A 16462-nucleotide genomic window follows, 5' to 3' on the forward strand; every position below is an offset into this window, starting at 1 on the left:
AGCTCTGTAGTAAGTGAGCATCATCGTTGACCAAACGGTGAGGACAGCGGCCAAAGGGAACCCGCCGCCGCCAGGACGTGTGTGCATGGGACTCGCACCGCGTCTTGGACCACAGACACACCAACATCACTGCCCGCAGCTGGAGGCCACTGTGCAATTACGGCAACTGGACGATCTTGATCCACCAGCTACGGCAGACCTTTGACTCTATGAGCAAATAATTTATGAATGGGAAGACATTTTCAGGAGTACCGATTGTAACTTTGGCCCAAGAGTTTTATGAGAAAGTTAATAAAAAGATCTGCTTTAGAACTCTATAAATATCTAATTGGCAATACAAAGAATGTATGAACTCTTTAAAAAATTATGAGACTTAACAGTACATTCCCACTGCGAACATAATGCTCCCAATACTGTGGCTAGAGAAACAGGAATCGTTCTAGAATTTTCTTTCATGACATAAAAACATCCTCACACTTAAAAGGCAAACAGATTCAACTATGTGGCAAATTCAGCTACAGGTGCTTCTTGCGATGCAGCTATGTCCTGATAAACGCATAGTAGGCTGAAAACATCATAACCGGAAAATTGCATTTAACCTACTAAACCTCACAGTGTACGTATCCCTAGCTGATTTCTACTGAGCTTGTGTTGCTCTCTCACCATTATAAAGGTGAAACACTGTAAACCGAACCACTGTAAACCAAGGACCACCTGTACACAGTTTTCATTCTGTAACTGAACAACTTGTGAAACATTCCTAAAATCAGTGGACAAAACAAAAAGAAAAACATTTTTGTTACAGTCCTCAATTCTGGGGACTAGCGTGAGATGTTCCGGGACCTTAAATTTGTATGTTACTGTGAACAAGGTTGTCCATTAGAATCAGGAAGTAGTTTCTTAAAGGGTATACATTCTCCAGAGTGACTGTAACGTTTACTAACTGGAAAAGAAAATGACATGAAGAAAATCAATTTTTTCGTTGTTTGCTATTTTTCTTACACATGCTTTCAGGCTGCCGTTTCCCTTGCTGGGCAAGTGCCTTGCACAAATTAAATGCACAGTAAATGTTTCCTGAAGTTTTTGGAAAGAAACTTGATTACCTTTAGCGACAATAAAAAGCTACGGAGACAGGTTATCATAAGCTTAGTCAGACAGAAAACTGCTGGAGGTAAGGACCAACTGCCATTTTGATTGGTTTCCTTTATTATTATTATTGTTATTACTATTATTTCTGTCTCCCCCAATACTCCGCAGCTTTGAGTCTATTTCAAGTCCTTCTAAGAATCTACTTCATGAGTTAAATATTTACACACAGAGTAAAGCAGATACACTGTAATCTTTGAAAAGCAAGTCATTTTACATAGTAGAGGCTGGAGCCAGTTTAATGTAATCAAAGGTTAAAGCCCTGGAAAATGTGATGGTGGTGTTTCAAAGCTCGGATGACACTGCTCTCTCCACTCTCGGTTTGCTTCACGCACTGCCGCGCTCTAACGGAAGCACGTCTTCACTGCACACCATTAACGGCGCCCGAGAGCAAGAACTTGAGCGGTGAATACCTGAGGCATGAAACATGTGATGTTGATGGCAAGTGTTTCAGAATACCGGGAATAGTGCTACTGAGAAGTAAATCTAAAGCAAGAAAAGGGAGGAGGGCATGTTTATTAAAAATAAAAATAGAAGACAGTCTCTGATAACAAACAAAACCATTCAGATTCCAAATGCATTAGTATACACCGTAACAATGAACATATTAAAAAAAGAAAAACAGACTCATTAAGTAACTTTCTTAGAAGTTCAGCCAGGAAAAGAGTCTCTTGGCTCCTCCCTCCTGCGGAGTGCTGCCCACCCCGGGGGCAGAGCCAGCCCCGTGTTCTGCGCAGCACAGGGGTGCACAGCACAAGTGCGTGCGTGCAGGGGTGCCATGGACACAGCTCCTGAGCCACGCCGCAGTTTCTCCAGGAAGGACCAAGCACACGCCAGTGGCTCCTTTTCAGAAAAACCTCCATAGACTGGAAGCAGTGACAACCGTTTCCCCAAACTCCAGTTTTAACAAAATGCACCAAACTACTGACTCTAGATGCTTTCACACTACTTTTCACGAGCATTAAGCACTGCACAAAATCTCAGTATAGCCAAACCGACGCCTTTAAGCGTCAGCTACCCGGCCTTCGCTCTCGTGGCCTGGCTGAGGAGCATGCTCTGCCGCTGTCCGGGACGCTGGTGAAACCGCATCTCCCCGGAGGACCCAGCCTCCGCCTCAGGACGCGCACAGCTCCTGCTCGCCGGGGGGCACCAGCTTGCCGTCCTCGGCCTTGTCGGGCCCCGGGGCACGGCAGGCGCTCCTCCGCTTGAACAGCCGCAGGCTGAGCCGCAGCAGCTCGTTGTCCACCACCGGCGCCCCAGTGTAGGCCTGCTTCACCGTGCCCTGCGGGACAGCGCGAAAGCTCGTTTAGAAACGGACGGGATCGGTGGACAGTGAGAAAGTCGGGCAGGCTTCTAACAAAAGTGTAAAAGCTCTATGAAAAATTAACTTGAAATGGACATTAGCTATATTGGATATTTAAAAGCAAACTGGGAAATGTTTTCAGACTCGAAGAACCATAGAAAAGAAAGCAATTTTGCTTAATGGAGGAACCTTCTCGACCAGTTCTGACTTCATTCTAACGAGAAAAAGCCCTGCACCTTTTGCGTGGAACCGTCCGACTCCTCCAACCTGCAGAAATACTCTCCTTGGCGGAGCCGCCCGCTAACCCATCGCACTTTCACACGGATTCTCGGAAGAGCGGCACCGAGCCCTGTGTGCTCCTGCCGGGGCACCCGCGCTCCGCGGGGCGTGGGCTCCGTGGGCAGCCGCCCCTCCCGGCAGACAGCGTGTCTCTGCCACTGTAACTGAATGCGCGCCCGCGGCTCTGGGAGGCAGCGCCCTCCGAGCGCACATGCAATGAAACGGGGTGAGGCTGCACATCCCTGCATCAGGCCTTCTCAGTCATTGCTAAGGTCCTTAGAGGAACAGGGTGGTGCCCGATCACCTCTGCTTTGAAAAGATATTTTGTAAGTTGTGAGTCAGTAAAACTAACTTTTTACGTTCACAGTGGTTCCCCGGTACCTGTCGTTAACTCGCTCCCTAGCGACTCTTACACGTCTAGCAAGTGCAACAAGTCCCGAGCAAGTGCCGGTGCCGAGACACTTTTCCTTGCCCAAATGCAACAAGTGCGGGGCTTGGCGAGTTCTGAAGCCGATCAGTCCCAAGGCACGAGGGCAGCTCTGAGGGCTTTACCACATGTGCGGACTCACTAACCACAGTCAGGGCGCAGACATCTGACCACTGAGAAAACCCTCCGCCGAACCCCCTGCAGTCACACCCTCCTGACCTCTGACCCTGAGGGCAGTCGTACCGCGGCCTGCTCCAGAAGGTCACATCAACGGAGTCAGGCAGGGCACATGACCTTCTGAGACTAGCTTCTTTCACTCCATCACGCTCTCTCTGAGATTCTCCCAGGTTACCAAGAGCACCGGAAGCTCGGGTCTCGCCAATCAGTAGTGATCCCTGGAGCGGAGGTGCCGGTTTATCTAAGGCCCCTTGAAAACCCCTGGGTTTGTTCCCAGCTCTGGATACCATAGAGCTGCTATGAATGTTTGCGTGAACGTAAGTTCTCATTTTCTAAGGTAAGTATGTAGCAATGGAACTGCTGGGTAAACATACATTTAACTTGATAAGAAATAAGCACTCCTTTTCCAAAACAACTCTCCCACTTTGTACTCTCGCCGGCAGCACGTGGGAGTTCCCCCTGCTCCGAGCACTGTCGGAGCTTCTGTTGCTGCTGTCTCAGCTCCCTGCAGTAGGTCCCAGTCTCCCCCCCAGAGCTGCGACTGCTAGTGACGTCAGGCACCTTTCCCTGCGTGACGCCCACACGTCCTCTCTGCAGTTGCTCAAGCCTTCCACTTACTCAGAAAAAGAGAGATGCCTGTGTCTTAAGTTAGGTTTTGACTTCTCTATACTGTATTTTTTGGACTATAAGATGCACATTTCTTGCCCCTCCCCCCCAAATTTGGGAGGAATAATAGTTGTTAATGCTGCTGTTGAGTTCTGTTCACATTTACAGTGGTGAAATATTATGTTATTTATGTTATTAAATATTTTACCACATTTTTTGCTTCAAAATTTTTTTCCCTATTTTCCTCCTCTAAAACCTAGGTGCATCTTATGGTCCGAAAATACGGGTATGTTCTGGATATAAGCTCTTTTTCAAAGTGATTTGAAAATACATACAAGTATTTTCTCCCAATATACTTGTCTTTGCATTCTCAGTCTCTGTCACAGAATAAAATTTTTAAATTTTAAAAGTCAGTTATCTCAAAATAAAGTTGTTTTTTTTTGGGGGGGGGGGGAGCCCTGGCTGGTGTAGCTCAGTGGATTGAGGGCGGGCCTGCGAACCAGACAATGGCAGCTGGATTCCCAGTCAGGGTACATGCCTGAGTTGCAGTCCAGTTCCCTGCAGGCCAGTTCCCAGCAGGGGACACATGAAAGGCAACCACACATTGATGTTTCTCTCCCTCTTTCCTTCCCTTCCCCTCTAAAGATAAATAAATTTAAAAATCTTAAAAAAAAAAAAAAAAACTAACTTTTTAAAACTGCCCCGGCAACTGGCCAGTCCTGTCGGCGCAGTTCTCTTCCTGAACCCCACTCCGCCCCGCCCCTCGGCCCCGCCCCCACTCGGCCCCGCCCCCACTCGGCCCCGCCCCCAGCTGAGTGGGCCCCCTGCTCTCTGACCTCTCTGACCACACTGACCACAGGGTCTTGAGTACCATGGCTTTACGGTAAATCTTAAAATCAGGTGGTGGGAGCCTCCCAGTGTGATTAATTTTTTGCTCATCTTAAAAAAAATTATGTTGGCTACCCGTGCTCACCATTACCACGCCCCCAAAATAAAAGTCCCAGTTCTTTACTTTGAAAGCCTGAGAGGTTTTCAGTTCTCGTGATCAGATCTCTTCTACATGGAAACTAACTCCTACTTCTCTGACACTGCAGCCCCCTCCGCTCTTCTCCAGTAAATGCTTACATACAAACACGTTCGTTTCTCTTCCCTCCCTTTTCAACAGGACACAATCTCAGAAACACTATTTCTATAAATATTCTCACCATATTCACGGGAATATTTTTCCTTAAGCTTCAATTTAAATAAAGTTCTAGTTGGTTTGTTATCTAAAGGAACTTTTCACAATAAAGTATTTTACAAAAAGAGTATTTTAAGCTTTATACGTCAACTTTTGAATAACAAATTGTTATTCAACACACAGAATGTTCAAGTATAAAATGAAAAGTATTGTAAATTATAATAGAATTTTTTTTACATGTGTAAAAAACTAGAAAACCAAACTCAAAGATACAGACAAGACCACAACCTCACCTCAAAGCAATCGAATGAAAGCTATGCCATTCATATGACTTCACCAAACACTTTTTTCTGCACTTGTTCCAGGGAAACGCCCGTACCTTCTCATTTTTGACCAGCTGCTTTCGGATCGCAGAGTCCCGCCTGAAGCACAAGGCTTTGCAGCACGGCCCGAGGTCACTGAGAAGACTTGCCCGCTCTTCTTTCCGCAGTAACGCAGCCATGTTGAGAGCCCCCAACTCGTGTTCAAAAAGACTGTCTGCATCTTTCAAAAAAATAAAAATAAATATTAAGTTTTTCTACAATATAAACGTTATCAACTGCTTAGATGAATATGCCACGGTCTACAATGTTGATGAAAATTATCTTATATAGTTTTCAAAGTTAACAGTGTTGATGAAAGTTATTTTATATAAAAGGAAATCTATTCTCCACTAGTCTGAAACAAAAATAAACATTCTCATAGCCACTTTAAGATATAAGAAAGGCAGACTTGGGAGAGAGAGTCTAGACACCGACCACTAACTAACTATGACTGGGAAGAAAAGTTCAAGTTAAGAATTTGTGAAGTCAAATTCAGAATAATGCATCCCATCCACTTCTACTTAAAATTCTAGATTTGAGGACTTTACAGTCGTAAGATTCAAGTGTAATAATGTGAATGCAGACTGCGACCTCTTCAAAATCAGTTAGGAAAGCGACTAGGTGTTGGTCAGACAATCTGCACACTCCATCCTAGATTTGGTCACTACAAAATCCTGGACAGTGTATTAAATTAAAATCACTTAGTTGAGGCATAACACCAAGGTAGGGAAAAGTACTTCAAACTTAAAAAAAAACCCTGACGAATCAAGGACATTTAATAAATGGGCTACATTTAAAACAGACAAAAAGGAAGTCAGAGTAATGGACCAGAACCAGTCAGTAACCAAAATAAATCCCAGAAGGAGCAGTGACTCCAATGAGAGCGCCCTGCGAGGCGGTCCAGGTCACCGCCTCACTACAACCTGGCCAAGCAGGCCAGCCCAGAAAGGAAGTAGTAAGTAACTCCCGAGCGAGAACAAAACAGACGGACTTGGCTGAGAGTAACAGTACACCACATATTTCACTTTCACTTTCTGAACTGTGGACCAGAGATTAGATAATTATTGAAAAACCTGCCTCATGCAACACACTCGGTCAGTAAGTCATGTATGTGGTCAACAGGTGTACAACATAAAAAAAGCATGAATAAATATGAAGAAAAGCTCGAAACCAGTCCACAAACTCGGGCACCCACCGGAGTCACCTGAGGAACTTCAAAGCAACAACAGTGCCGGGCTCCCCAGAACCTCCCTCGCGGGACCAGGACCCCGAACGGGAGAAAGGCGGCTCCTCGGGTTCCTCAGAGACACAAGTGTCTCCGCCCAGCAGTGACAGCCACGTACCTGCACTGCTAAAACACGCCGCCAACTCCCATTCCACTCCAGATACAAGCAGAGAAGAAACTGGTGCTGAATCCATGCCATCCCTGAATACTGCTTGTCAAGACTAATTTCTTTGTATTAGAACAGTTAACACATACTTGTAAACCTCTCTAGAAAGATTAAACACGCACTTAAGCACAAGAAAAACCAAGAAAACAAACAATCGGAAAAGAGTAGCTCAAAAGAATTTAATCACACAACAATCAGAAAAGCTAGACAAAAGCAATTTAAATGCCAGTAAAGAGTTGACCCTTGAACCAGCTGGAAACTGGGGGGGGCGGGGGACACCAACCGTTGTACAGTCAACACCTCCCTACAACTTCTGACCCTTCGTTAACTCAATTGTTCCTTGGTGTTCGTGGGGGAGGGAGACTGGCTCCAGGACCCCCCATGAAGAACAAAACCCGCAGATGGTTGATGCTCAAGTCCCTGCACCTGCAAATGTGAAGACAGGCACGCGGTGGGCTGACTGTGCACAGAAAGGTCCACGTGGACCACACAGTCCAACCCTGTGTCGCCCAAGAGGCAACTGTACACGCACGTTTTCTGCTTTCAAGAAAGAATTTGTGGTTCTTAGAATATTTTTAAAGATTACATATGGAGTGGGGATTTACTTTCTTCAGGACGGGGGCACTGAAACAGACCAGCAAAACAGAAAATTACTGGGATCAGCCATTTCACAGATATTCACTGAACACCTACTGCGTGTCAGGCAGGGGGGTTCTCGGCGACGGCGTAATCAGTAGAGCAGATCACAATGGACAGAAAGTAAGTTGTGGTCCTCGGGAAACTCACAAGCAGCACCTTACCTGTCTCTGACAGAGCCACCACAGCAGAACACAGGCTGACAGGTGAGCGACGATCAGAAGGGCCGGAAGTGCTTATTTTCATTACTGAGATTAAGCCATCATTAAGCCAGGGTCAAACTGTATTACAGAGAGCGACATCGAACTAGACCGTGACTTGAAAGGCCACCGGCAAAAGTCACGGGGGGAAACAGCGGCAGGGAGGCCCCGGGGTTTCACTCTGCCGTTCCATGCCCACGCAGCGCCCTGCTTCTGACCACGGAGCCCACTGGACGAGGGTGTGTGGGGCCATGACCTGAGCTCTCAGCCACCTGCCAGTTAAAGTACGTCCACAGTCACGACTGGTATGTTTCACTTGCATCCATTCTATGCTTAGTGACTGGGGCATTAACATCCCGAGTTCTACTGCTGATGCTAACAGCTGGGAGGAAGGAGACGGATTCATGAAACTATGAAAACAATTTTTTTCAATTTTATATTAGAAAAAGCTTCATTGTTTTACCTAAATTTTTTTATTTTCATGAACATGATACAGAATTAAATAATGTTGCTTTCACCTTTTACCTCCTTTCCTCGACACCCTCTCCCCATTAATAAGGTATCAATAAGCTGCCAGCAAAAAAGAAGAAAGGTACTAGGTAAGAGAAACAGTGCAAAATCTTCCATAAACTAAACACAGAAGTGTTCTGGAATAATGGGAGGTTGCCTCGATAAGGTCTAAAATCGATATGATAAAAATATTCTCAAACTGCAGAGTAGCAGTTAGTATTTATGGAGTATTACCGCACATCAGGAACCACTCTGTTACTCCTGTGACCCACTGGCCCCTCCTGGCAGTCACTGCAGTGGGTGCTGTCACAGTCCCGGCTGGGGACGATGGCCAAGCTCCGAGAGACTAAAGAAGAGCCAGCAAGCAGTGTGTCTACTGGGACCAGACCAGCTGGCCCAGAGGCCAAGTTTCCAACAGCTCTGTTCAATGTTCAACCTACACAACTGCACTTGGGTAGAACCCCCCCACTTCCCAGGAGAAAGGGTTTGCCCAGACATCCAACTTGCTCAGCTACGGAAAACCTAGCCTGCTTCCCCGGGTCCGCCTCACTTAGCCCTACACAATCCACCAAGTACTTCGTTCAATGTGATCGCAGTAAAGATCATTGTGCTATTTTTATGACTTGCTCTGTGAGCTTAAAATTTCTTCAAAACAAATTTTAAAAAGAAATTCTCACCATGAAAATTAAATAAATAATACACACACACACACACACATATATATATATATATATATATATATACACACATACATACACATAGCCTGTCCAGCCATTGTTAATACAGTGAGAGCGGTTTGTACAACACTGATGTAACCTGGCAGCCAAGGAGAGTGGACTGCAATGCGCATGTGTGAACAATGACGACTTCACTGAACTAGTCAGTGGGGGCGGTAGGTGCCACTGAGGGAGCGTGTGCACTGTGTGGCCGTCACACTCAAAGAGCAATGAATTTGCATCAGATTTTGCGTTAACCTTGAACACTCCTCCATAGCTTCATTATGCCAATGTGCCCACTCATGCATCACGTCTCATGCAGAATTTCTGGCGAAACATCACTCAGGTGGCTCAGCCCCTCTACAGCCCAGATTTGGTGCCCTGAGACTTCTGGCTTTTCCCAAAACTAAAGTCACTTTGGAAAGCAAAGAGATTTCTGACCACTGATGAGATTCAGAAAAAATACAATGGGGCAGCAGATGGCGACTGGGAGAACTGTGTGAGGTCCCAAGGTGCCTACTTTGAAGGGGACTGAGGTGCTATTGTCCTGTGTACAGTCTCTTGTATCTTGTATCAGATACAATAAATGTCTGTTTTTCACATTACTTGGCCGGATGCTCTCTGGACAGACCATCTGTCCAAAGTACCCTGTCATGTATACATGTGTGTGCGCACGCACGTGTGTGTGCACGCACATGTGTGTGTGTACATACCGCTGGCCAGGTGGCTCAGTTACTGGGAGAGCTGCTCCGAACCCCAAAAGGCTGTGGGGTTCGATCCCCAGTCAGGGTGTATACAGGAGCAACTAGTCCACATTTCTTTTTATGCTGATGTTTCTCTCCCTCTAAAAAAAATCGATACCCATCTCCTTGGGCGAGGATTAAAAACACAGATCCAACACTGCACATGCTACGTGAGGACAGAGCAGAGTCTGTCCGCCGGCATCTTGACAGCTACGGCACACGGCACACATCAAAGCAGAACGCAGTCACCTTTGGGTTTCTCCAACAGTCTCTGACACGTTTCTCTGACTTTGGCAAAGAGTTCGGAACCTGCCAGCTTCTTAGAAACCCCGACCCGCAGCATCACAGCCCCAGGCGTGAACTTGAGGAGTGCGGCCCCCGGCTCTCGCGGCTCCTTCGGGTGCTTTGGCATAAGCCCGGACCAGTCCACGTCGATCACGTCCAGTGGGTCTGCAAAGAGTGAGAGAGCAGGAACCTTCTTACACCAAGTAACACCACTCTTGTCATCCACAGAGAAATGTAAGCTGTGAAACACGTAAAACCATTAAGTAACAAGTACTTTAAACCAAAATTCCATATTCTTAAGATGAAATATTTTCTATAAACACCAATGTTTAGAAACTAAGAACCTTTACATATACAAAAATCCTTCTCACCAAAAGAAAACAGGCAGCACACAGAAACCCAAGCAAACCGATCCCTATAACTAACCCTTTTAGTTGCTTGCATGATGCCAATGAAAAAATTCCACTGTCTGACTAAGAATAGGTGTGATGTTTGAAACTTGGTACCAGAATCCCTTCATGGGTTAAATCTAGACATCTTACTTGCACGTGTATGCGTGCAAACATGCACAGATTTACTTTTTAAAAATGGTCCATTACAAAATTATATTTCAGACAGTTGCTCTTATTAATACTGGCAATAAATAATTCATTCTCCAACAAGGAGCAGTTGGGGAAATTAACAAACTAATGTTCTCTTTAGAAACACGCGATAGCCAATGATACAGACAACAATTACACATACCTTCTACGTTAGCAGGAAAAATTGTGAAATGGAAGAGCAAATTAAGTAAAAATAAAATGGAACATTCCATACACCCAAAGATCCTCACGTGATTTAAAAAAACCTCAAACTCATCACTAACAACCAGACCAAGTGGGGAGACTGACAGTCAGCGTACACTCTGGCAAGGCATGAAGTCCTGTCACAATGTAGAACACGGATACAAAGAGGAGCGGGATTAGTGTTGAAATACAATCTCAACTGTTAGTCAATTTCTGAGAACAGTCGTTTCAAAGGCTGGTTCGTGGGTCACGCTGTGAAGCTCTGCACCAGACACCCCCACCCAGAACACCGCGGGGCGGTCAGTATTTGGTCAGATCCCAAGTTGTTTAAAATGTGAATCTTAAACTCCAGAAAGGACACCTCACAACTTTGCTATTTTAAATGAGGCCTTTCCCAATTCATAGGCAAAGTCTACTTACAAATGAGCACGGCATTTTTAGGATTTTTATTGGTCATAATTTTCATTATTATTGGCCTTGTGATGTTAATTAAAATGCAAAGGGAAGGTTCTCACTGCCTCTGATTAACTGCCACAGCAGGAAGGGAACAGCAGCCCCTCCGCGCCCAAACCCCCGGCACTGCTGAGCCCACCACCCCACCCATCACCACCTGGCATCTTCTCCTCATCCTGCTGGTCCTCCCGCTTGTCAGCGTCACCGGCCAGAATCTCATCCAGTTCGTCGTCGCTGATGGGCTCGTAGCCCTCGCCCGCACCGGAGCCAAGGGAGTGCACCTCATCTAACTTGGACTCGTCATCTCCTGCTGATTGGAAACATGAACTTCACGTCAGAGAGGGCATCAGAGGGAAGGACATCTAATTCCAGCCAAAGATGTAGAGGTTGTGCACATTAAAAAAATTAGAAAAGTGTCTTTTCACTAGAAGAAGACATTTTTAGTTACTCAAAACCCTTGATAATTCCAAAAAACTGAGAAATTCAATGAGTCCGACTTTATTTTAACACCGAGACCACAGTACGAACAGCTGCATCGGAACAGTCCTGCGGTTAGAGTTACCCTCTGAGGTATGAGAGCCGACACGCTAACATTCCGTGGTGTTCATGTTTATACTAAAACTTTAAGTAAATCCAACAAATCTACTAACTTCAAAATGATGCATTAATTTCTTTACCTAAACTCATTAGTTTTTAAAAAACTTGCGAATTTCTTCACAAAATTTGCTTGAAACTTCAACTTTAGTGCACAGAATTTAGCTCATATGAAGGACTTCACAGCATGAGGTAAAAGCACCATTAATTCTCCCTGCATTTCCCAATTCATCCTCCCTGTCCCGTGTTATCCTTTAATTAAATTCTACAGCAATCTCCTATACCCTCACCAATTCACTTATAAGGTAACCAATTTAATAATTTCATTATACAAACGTAAATTTAAACATAAGTACAAATGATAGGATTCTTAATTTTTTCAGGTTTATCCAACTCATTTTCCCATTTCAGGTGAATAAAATGCCTCATCTCACAGTAGGTAATTCACCTATAAATTTCTATGCTGTGTTATCAATGACCACAGCCAATGAATGATTTAGAAAAATGGTCACAAGGGAACTATTATAATCACTAGTTCAATTATATTCAGTTAAACCCAAGGCTGTACCTCCATTAGTACTATGGCTCACAAACAATGCTATTTAAACTCAAAAATGAGTGGGAGGAAGATGTAATTGAAGAATGTTGAGACAGAGTGTTTTTGTCAGGTAGGAAAAGCATGTAACAGACAGCATACTGGAATATTTAACCTGGCAATCAGAAGATGTAAAGCTGTTTAATTGTCAAAGAACGTGAATTTACTCTGGGCCTGATGCTACAATATGGCAAACAAAAGGAACAGTGAAATATTACTGCTTGTGTAGCAAGCACCCCAGAAGTTTCTTGGGGTCTCAAGGAGGACAGACGACGTCAGAGCAGCAGTGTGAGCGCTGCGTTCAGAGCGGGACTTCCGGAATTCTCGGGAGAGCCATAACTACTGGTGCCCAGGTTATGCTCTGGTTATAACCCACGGAGAGTGAAATGAGGGCAAGTATGAGCAAGCAAAGCGCGTCCCCACGGACGAGCCGTTCGCTGTGCCCTGGCTGTGGGAGCGAAGACGCAGAGAGGAAGCACGTGGTCCTTCACAAAGGAGCTGGACAGTGGCGAGGAAACCAACATCTGTAAAATTGTAACGGTACGAGGACACCATCCTGCACGATGATGCCTCAACCAAGGGCCAGGTCAGTTTTAGAGGGCGGGCCTTGAGCACAGAAGGCTTCTCAGAAGAAGCAGTCCATAAATGTGGACTTTCAATCGGAGTAAAAACGAGAAGACAGAAGGAAAAGGTCCATGAGACGGTGGAAAAGAAGGCGCAGGAGGGCTGAAGAACGTGGCCCTTGTGGCCCTTCAGAGCAGATGGGCGAGTCGCTGTGGAAAGGGCGGGGCACGGACGGAGGGGCTGCTGCGGCTCCGCAGGGCCCCACGCTCCAGGGACGGGAGTGCAAACTGAATTCCAGGCGATCTGTCCCTACATGTGCTCTCAGGTGATGTTACTGTTTCATGTGCTTGTTCTCAAGGGCCCTAGAAAACAGGAACCATGGGGAGCCTTTCCAATGGCTCTCTGAACCAAGAAGTCACTTCAATTTTTACCATTTTTCTATTTTTATCATCTATAAACCCTGCATCTAAGTAATCTTTTATTTCGTTTAGGCTTGTGTGCACCAAGTCTGCCTTGATGATACTAACTAGGCGAAAATTTTAAAAATATGGTATGACTCTGCCTTTTGAAATCTACTTCCCTACGAAACTGTGAGTGTGTGTGTGTGTGTGTGTGTGAGAGAGAGAGAGAGAGAGAGAGAGAGAGAGAGCGGACCATCCCTGTGAACTCGGAGCAGGAACGAGCAGTACAGCAGACAGACCAACAGACAGACCAACAGACAGACGGGAAGGCGTGACTCACCCTCCATGCTCTCGGCTCTCTCGGCTCTGTCTGCGTCGTCAAGCCCCTGCACAGGCGCAGGGTCTCGGTCCGGGCGCTCTTTCTCCAGCGCCCCAGAGTCTCGGAAAGGGCCTTCCACGTCTCGCTCGTGCTCGGGCTCCAGTTTTGCCTCACTGCGTTTCACCGATTCCATCTGAGAAGAGCTTTCGAAAGTCCTCTCTCTGTCCCTGTCCCTTTCCAGGGAATCGGAAAGCAGTCTCTCTCTGTCCCTGTCCAGGTCCCTCCTCTTGTCTCGCTCTCGCTCCCGCAGTCTGTCCCGGCTCCGTGGCCAGTCCTTGTCCGCGTCTCGATCCCACTCTCTCTGCCTGGCCTCCCTCCTCTCTCTCTCCCGCTCTCGGTCATGCTCGTACCGGTCACGCTCCTGAAGCCGGTCTCTGCTATCGAACGACCCGGACCTAGAATGAACCTGTCGATCCGACTCAGGAGAGCTTCTTCTTGAACTGTGGCTTCTCGAATCCCGGCGATCTAAAATACACGTATCAGGTACAAAGAGTTGATGTGTCAGACAGAAATAAAATGCCTCGCTTTAGGCCACTTTAAAGCTTACAGCTTATCTTTTTCTGTCTTTATTCCCACTTATCCAAAGAACTCATTTAAGGAAAAACTGCTCTGTCAAAGTGCTAAAATATCCCAGGTAGTCCTGGCCGGGTGGCTCAGCTGGTTGGAACGTCACCCCGCGCACCAAACAAAAGGCTGCGGTTCGATCCCCAGCTGGGGTGGGTACAGGAGGCAGCCACCCAGTGTCTCTCTCTCTCCCTTCCTCCACCTGTAGGATTGACGGACGTGTCCTTGAGTGATGATTTTAATAATAAAAAATAAAAATGTTATGAAACATATTTTAAGATAATGTGTTTCCTTGTCTATTCCCACTGCGACCACAAAATATCCTCAAAGAAAGAAGATGTGAAATGGCTGAGCATTAACAGAACCAAGCCCTCCTTTACATTCTGTGGTCAGCAGAACCGGCTGGCTGCTGGGAGAGCGGGAAGGCTAAATTCTGGGCATCGGCAAGGGAGCTGAACACATAAGTCCCTCCACCGAGCTGTACTACTGAAATCCTGATGTTAAGCAGATGGACATCACTGAATGCACCTTTATCGTAATGTTGCATCAATGTGGCAACGGCTAACACCCTGGGAAGATGGCTAAACCTCTACGAAGTTCCTTGAAAGTCAGGGCAGGGAGGAAAGCCACCCGCCGAGCATTCACTGCAACATGGTGACTGTGCACAACACGCTCGCACAGGGGACGTGGCTGGACTAGGACCCCGCGGCCGCGTTACCTGAGGACGTGCTCCGACTGGGCTCCCCGCGCTTCAGCTGGTCGATCCTGGACTTCCTCTCCCCTGCGACTTCCAAGCTCTTCGTTTTTTCTCTGTCTCTCGAGCCACTGTGCAGGACCCTCTTCCGACCACTCTGGTCATCTCCACTTCGATGGGCAGACTCGCTGGACGGGGAGCGCGGCCGCCCGGACGTGTGGCTCCGGTTGCTCCGGTTGCTCCCGAGGCTGCTGCTCCTCTTCTGATCCACTGGCTTGCGATGGGACGCGTCGTCCGCAGTGCCGTGAGGGGCGTCCCCTCTCTCTGCTCGCACCTTGTGGCATTTTCTATGTGAGTCTTCACCGACGCCGGGGGTGGCCGAAGCGGAAATGGTGGCGGCAGAGGTGCCGGCGGCAGCAGCAGCAGCGGTGAGAGCAGTAGGCACCGTGGTAGTGGCAGCGGCAGCGGCGGGAGGAGGAGGAGGAGGGAGAGAGGATGGGGAAGGCGTCCTGCCAGGGGTGACGGCCGCAGCAGCACGCTCGGCCTCGGGGACCTCGGCGCGGTCAGGCACGTCCTCGTCAGACCAGTCACTGAACGCCGTGTCTTCTCTCCTGTGAGCGTCTTCCACGGTCACGTCCTTATCTCCGGAGAGTCCGGCCAGCCCCTGCTTGGCCGTCAGAGGGGGCGTCCGAGGGCCTCTCTTCTTCTTACTCTGCTGGGCTGCCTCTTCATCAGAAATGTCGGAATCGCCTCTGGGGCGCTTGTGCCGTTTTTCCACACTCCTCTTCTTCACTCCTTTTCTGGGCGAGAACACCGGCCCGTCTTCGCATGCCGCCTCCGTGTTTCCCCTGTCCACGCCCACGTCCTCCTCTCTCTTTTTTCTGACGGGCTTCTTCTGCACCTTCACTCGCTTCTTGCTCTCATCGTGGGCCCCGTCGGACAGGTCGCGGTCTTCGGACGGGCGGTGTCCCATCGCGTCCTGCGCCCGCAGCCGGGAGCCCTCCGAGAGCTCCTTCTGCTCCCTCTGCTTATCTGCAGGGGGGGCCTTCTCTCTGAGCTCTGGCTCTTCGTAGCGCCTGGAACTCTCCTTCCGCTCTGGTTTACGATCTTCCTCCTTCCACCGACCCTGCCTGTCTTCGGGGAAGTGTGACGGGCTGAGAGAGTGACATTCTTGAGGTCGCACAACCTGGCTCAAGAGCCTGTGCCTTTCGTCTACACAAAAGGATAAAAGTAATCACACTGTCATCGAGCCCACAAACCTGCACGTTTCACACAAATAATAATCAAGTCATCTGTCACGGCTTTACTGTCGAAGGTGGGCGGTGACGGTGCCGTTGTGATTCCCGGCACGCCCTTCGGCCACACAGAACACACCCCGAGGCCGCGGAGCAGGAAAGACCGCGCGCGCCCCTTCACCCGTCCCCGCCCGTCAGAGAACGGCCTCCCGGCTGCACGGGGATGTGCACGTGCAG

The 16462-nt window shown here is 47.7% G+C and overlaps 1 protein-coding gene across 8 annotated transcripts in view; it reads right to left on the reverse strand.

Moving 5' to 3' along the window:
* Positions 1 to 1017: 1017 nt before the first annotated feature.
* ZC3H13 (zinc finger CCCH-type containing 13) overlaps positions 1018 to 16462 on the reverse strand; it is a 44106-nt gene continuing 28661 nt past the window's right edge. For 2 of the 8 annotated variants that reach the window (XM_053665542.1, XM_053665537.1), the window contains exons 15-20: positions 15015 to 16202; positions 13694 to 14197; positions 11357 to 11509; positions 9926 to 10126; positions 5498 to 5661; positions 1021 to 2428 (exon numbers count right to left, since the gene is read on the reverse strand). In XM_053665542.1, the coding sequence (XP_053521517.1) occupies positions 2261 to 2428; positions 5498 to 5661; positions 9926 to 10126; positions 11357 to 11509; positions 13694 to 14197; positions 15015 to 16202 (2378 nt within the window). In that variant the 3' untranslated portion in view covers positions 1021 to 2260. Of the gene's footprint in view, positions 2429 to 5497; positions 5662 to 9925; positions 10127 to 11356; positions 11510 to 13693; positions 14198 to 15014; positions 16203 to 16462 lie in introns of all 8 variants that reach the window. The other 6 variants (XM_053665543.1, XM_053665541.1, XM_053665540.1 and 3 more) reach the window with 5 other exon arrangements.

This window comes from Artibeus jamaicensis, unplaced genomic scaffold (assembly GCF_021234435.1).
Source record: "Artibeus jamaicensis isolate MK-2021 breed Jamaican fruit bat unplaced genomic scaffold, CSHL_Jam_final contig_415, whole genome shotgun sequence".
NCBI lineage: Eukaryota > Metazoa > Chordata > Mammalia > Chiroptera > Phyllostomidae > Artibeus > Artibeus jamaicensis.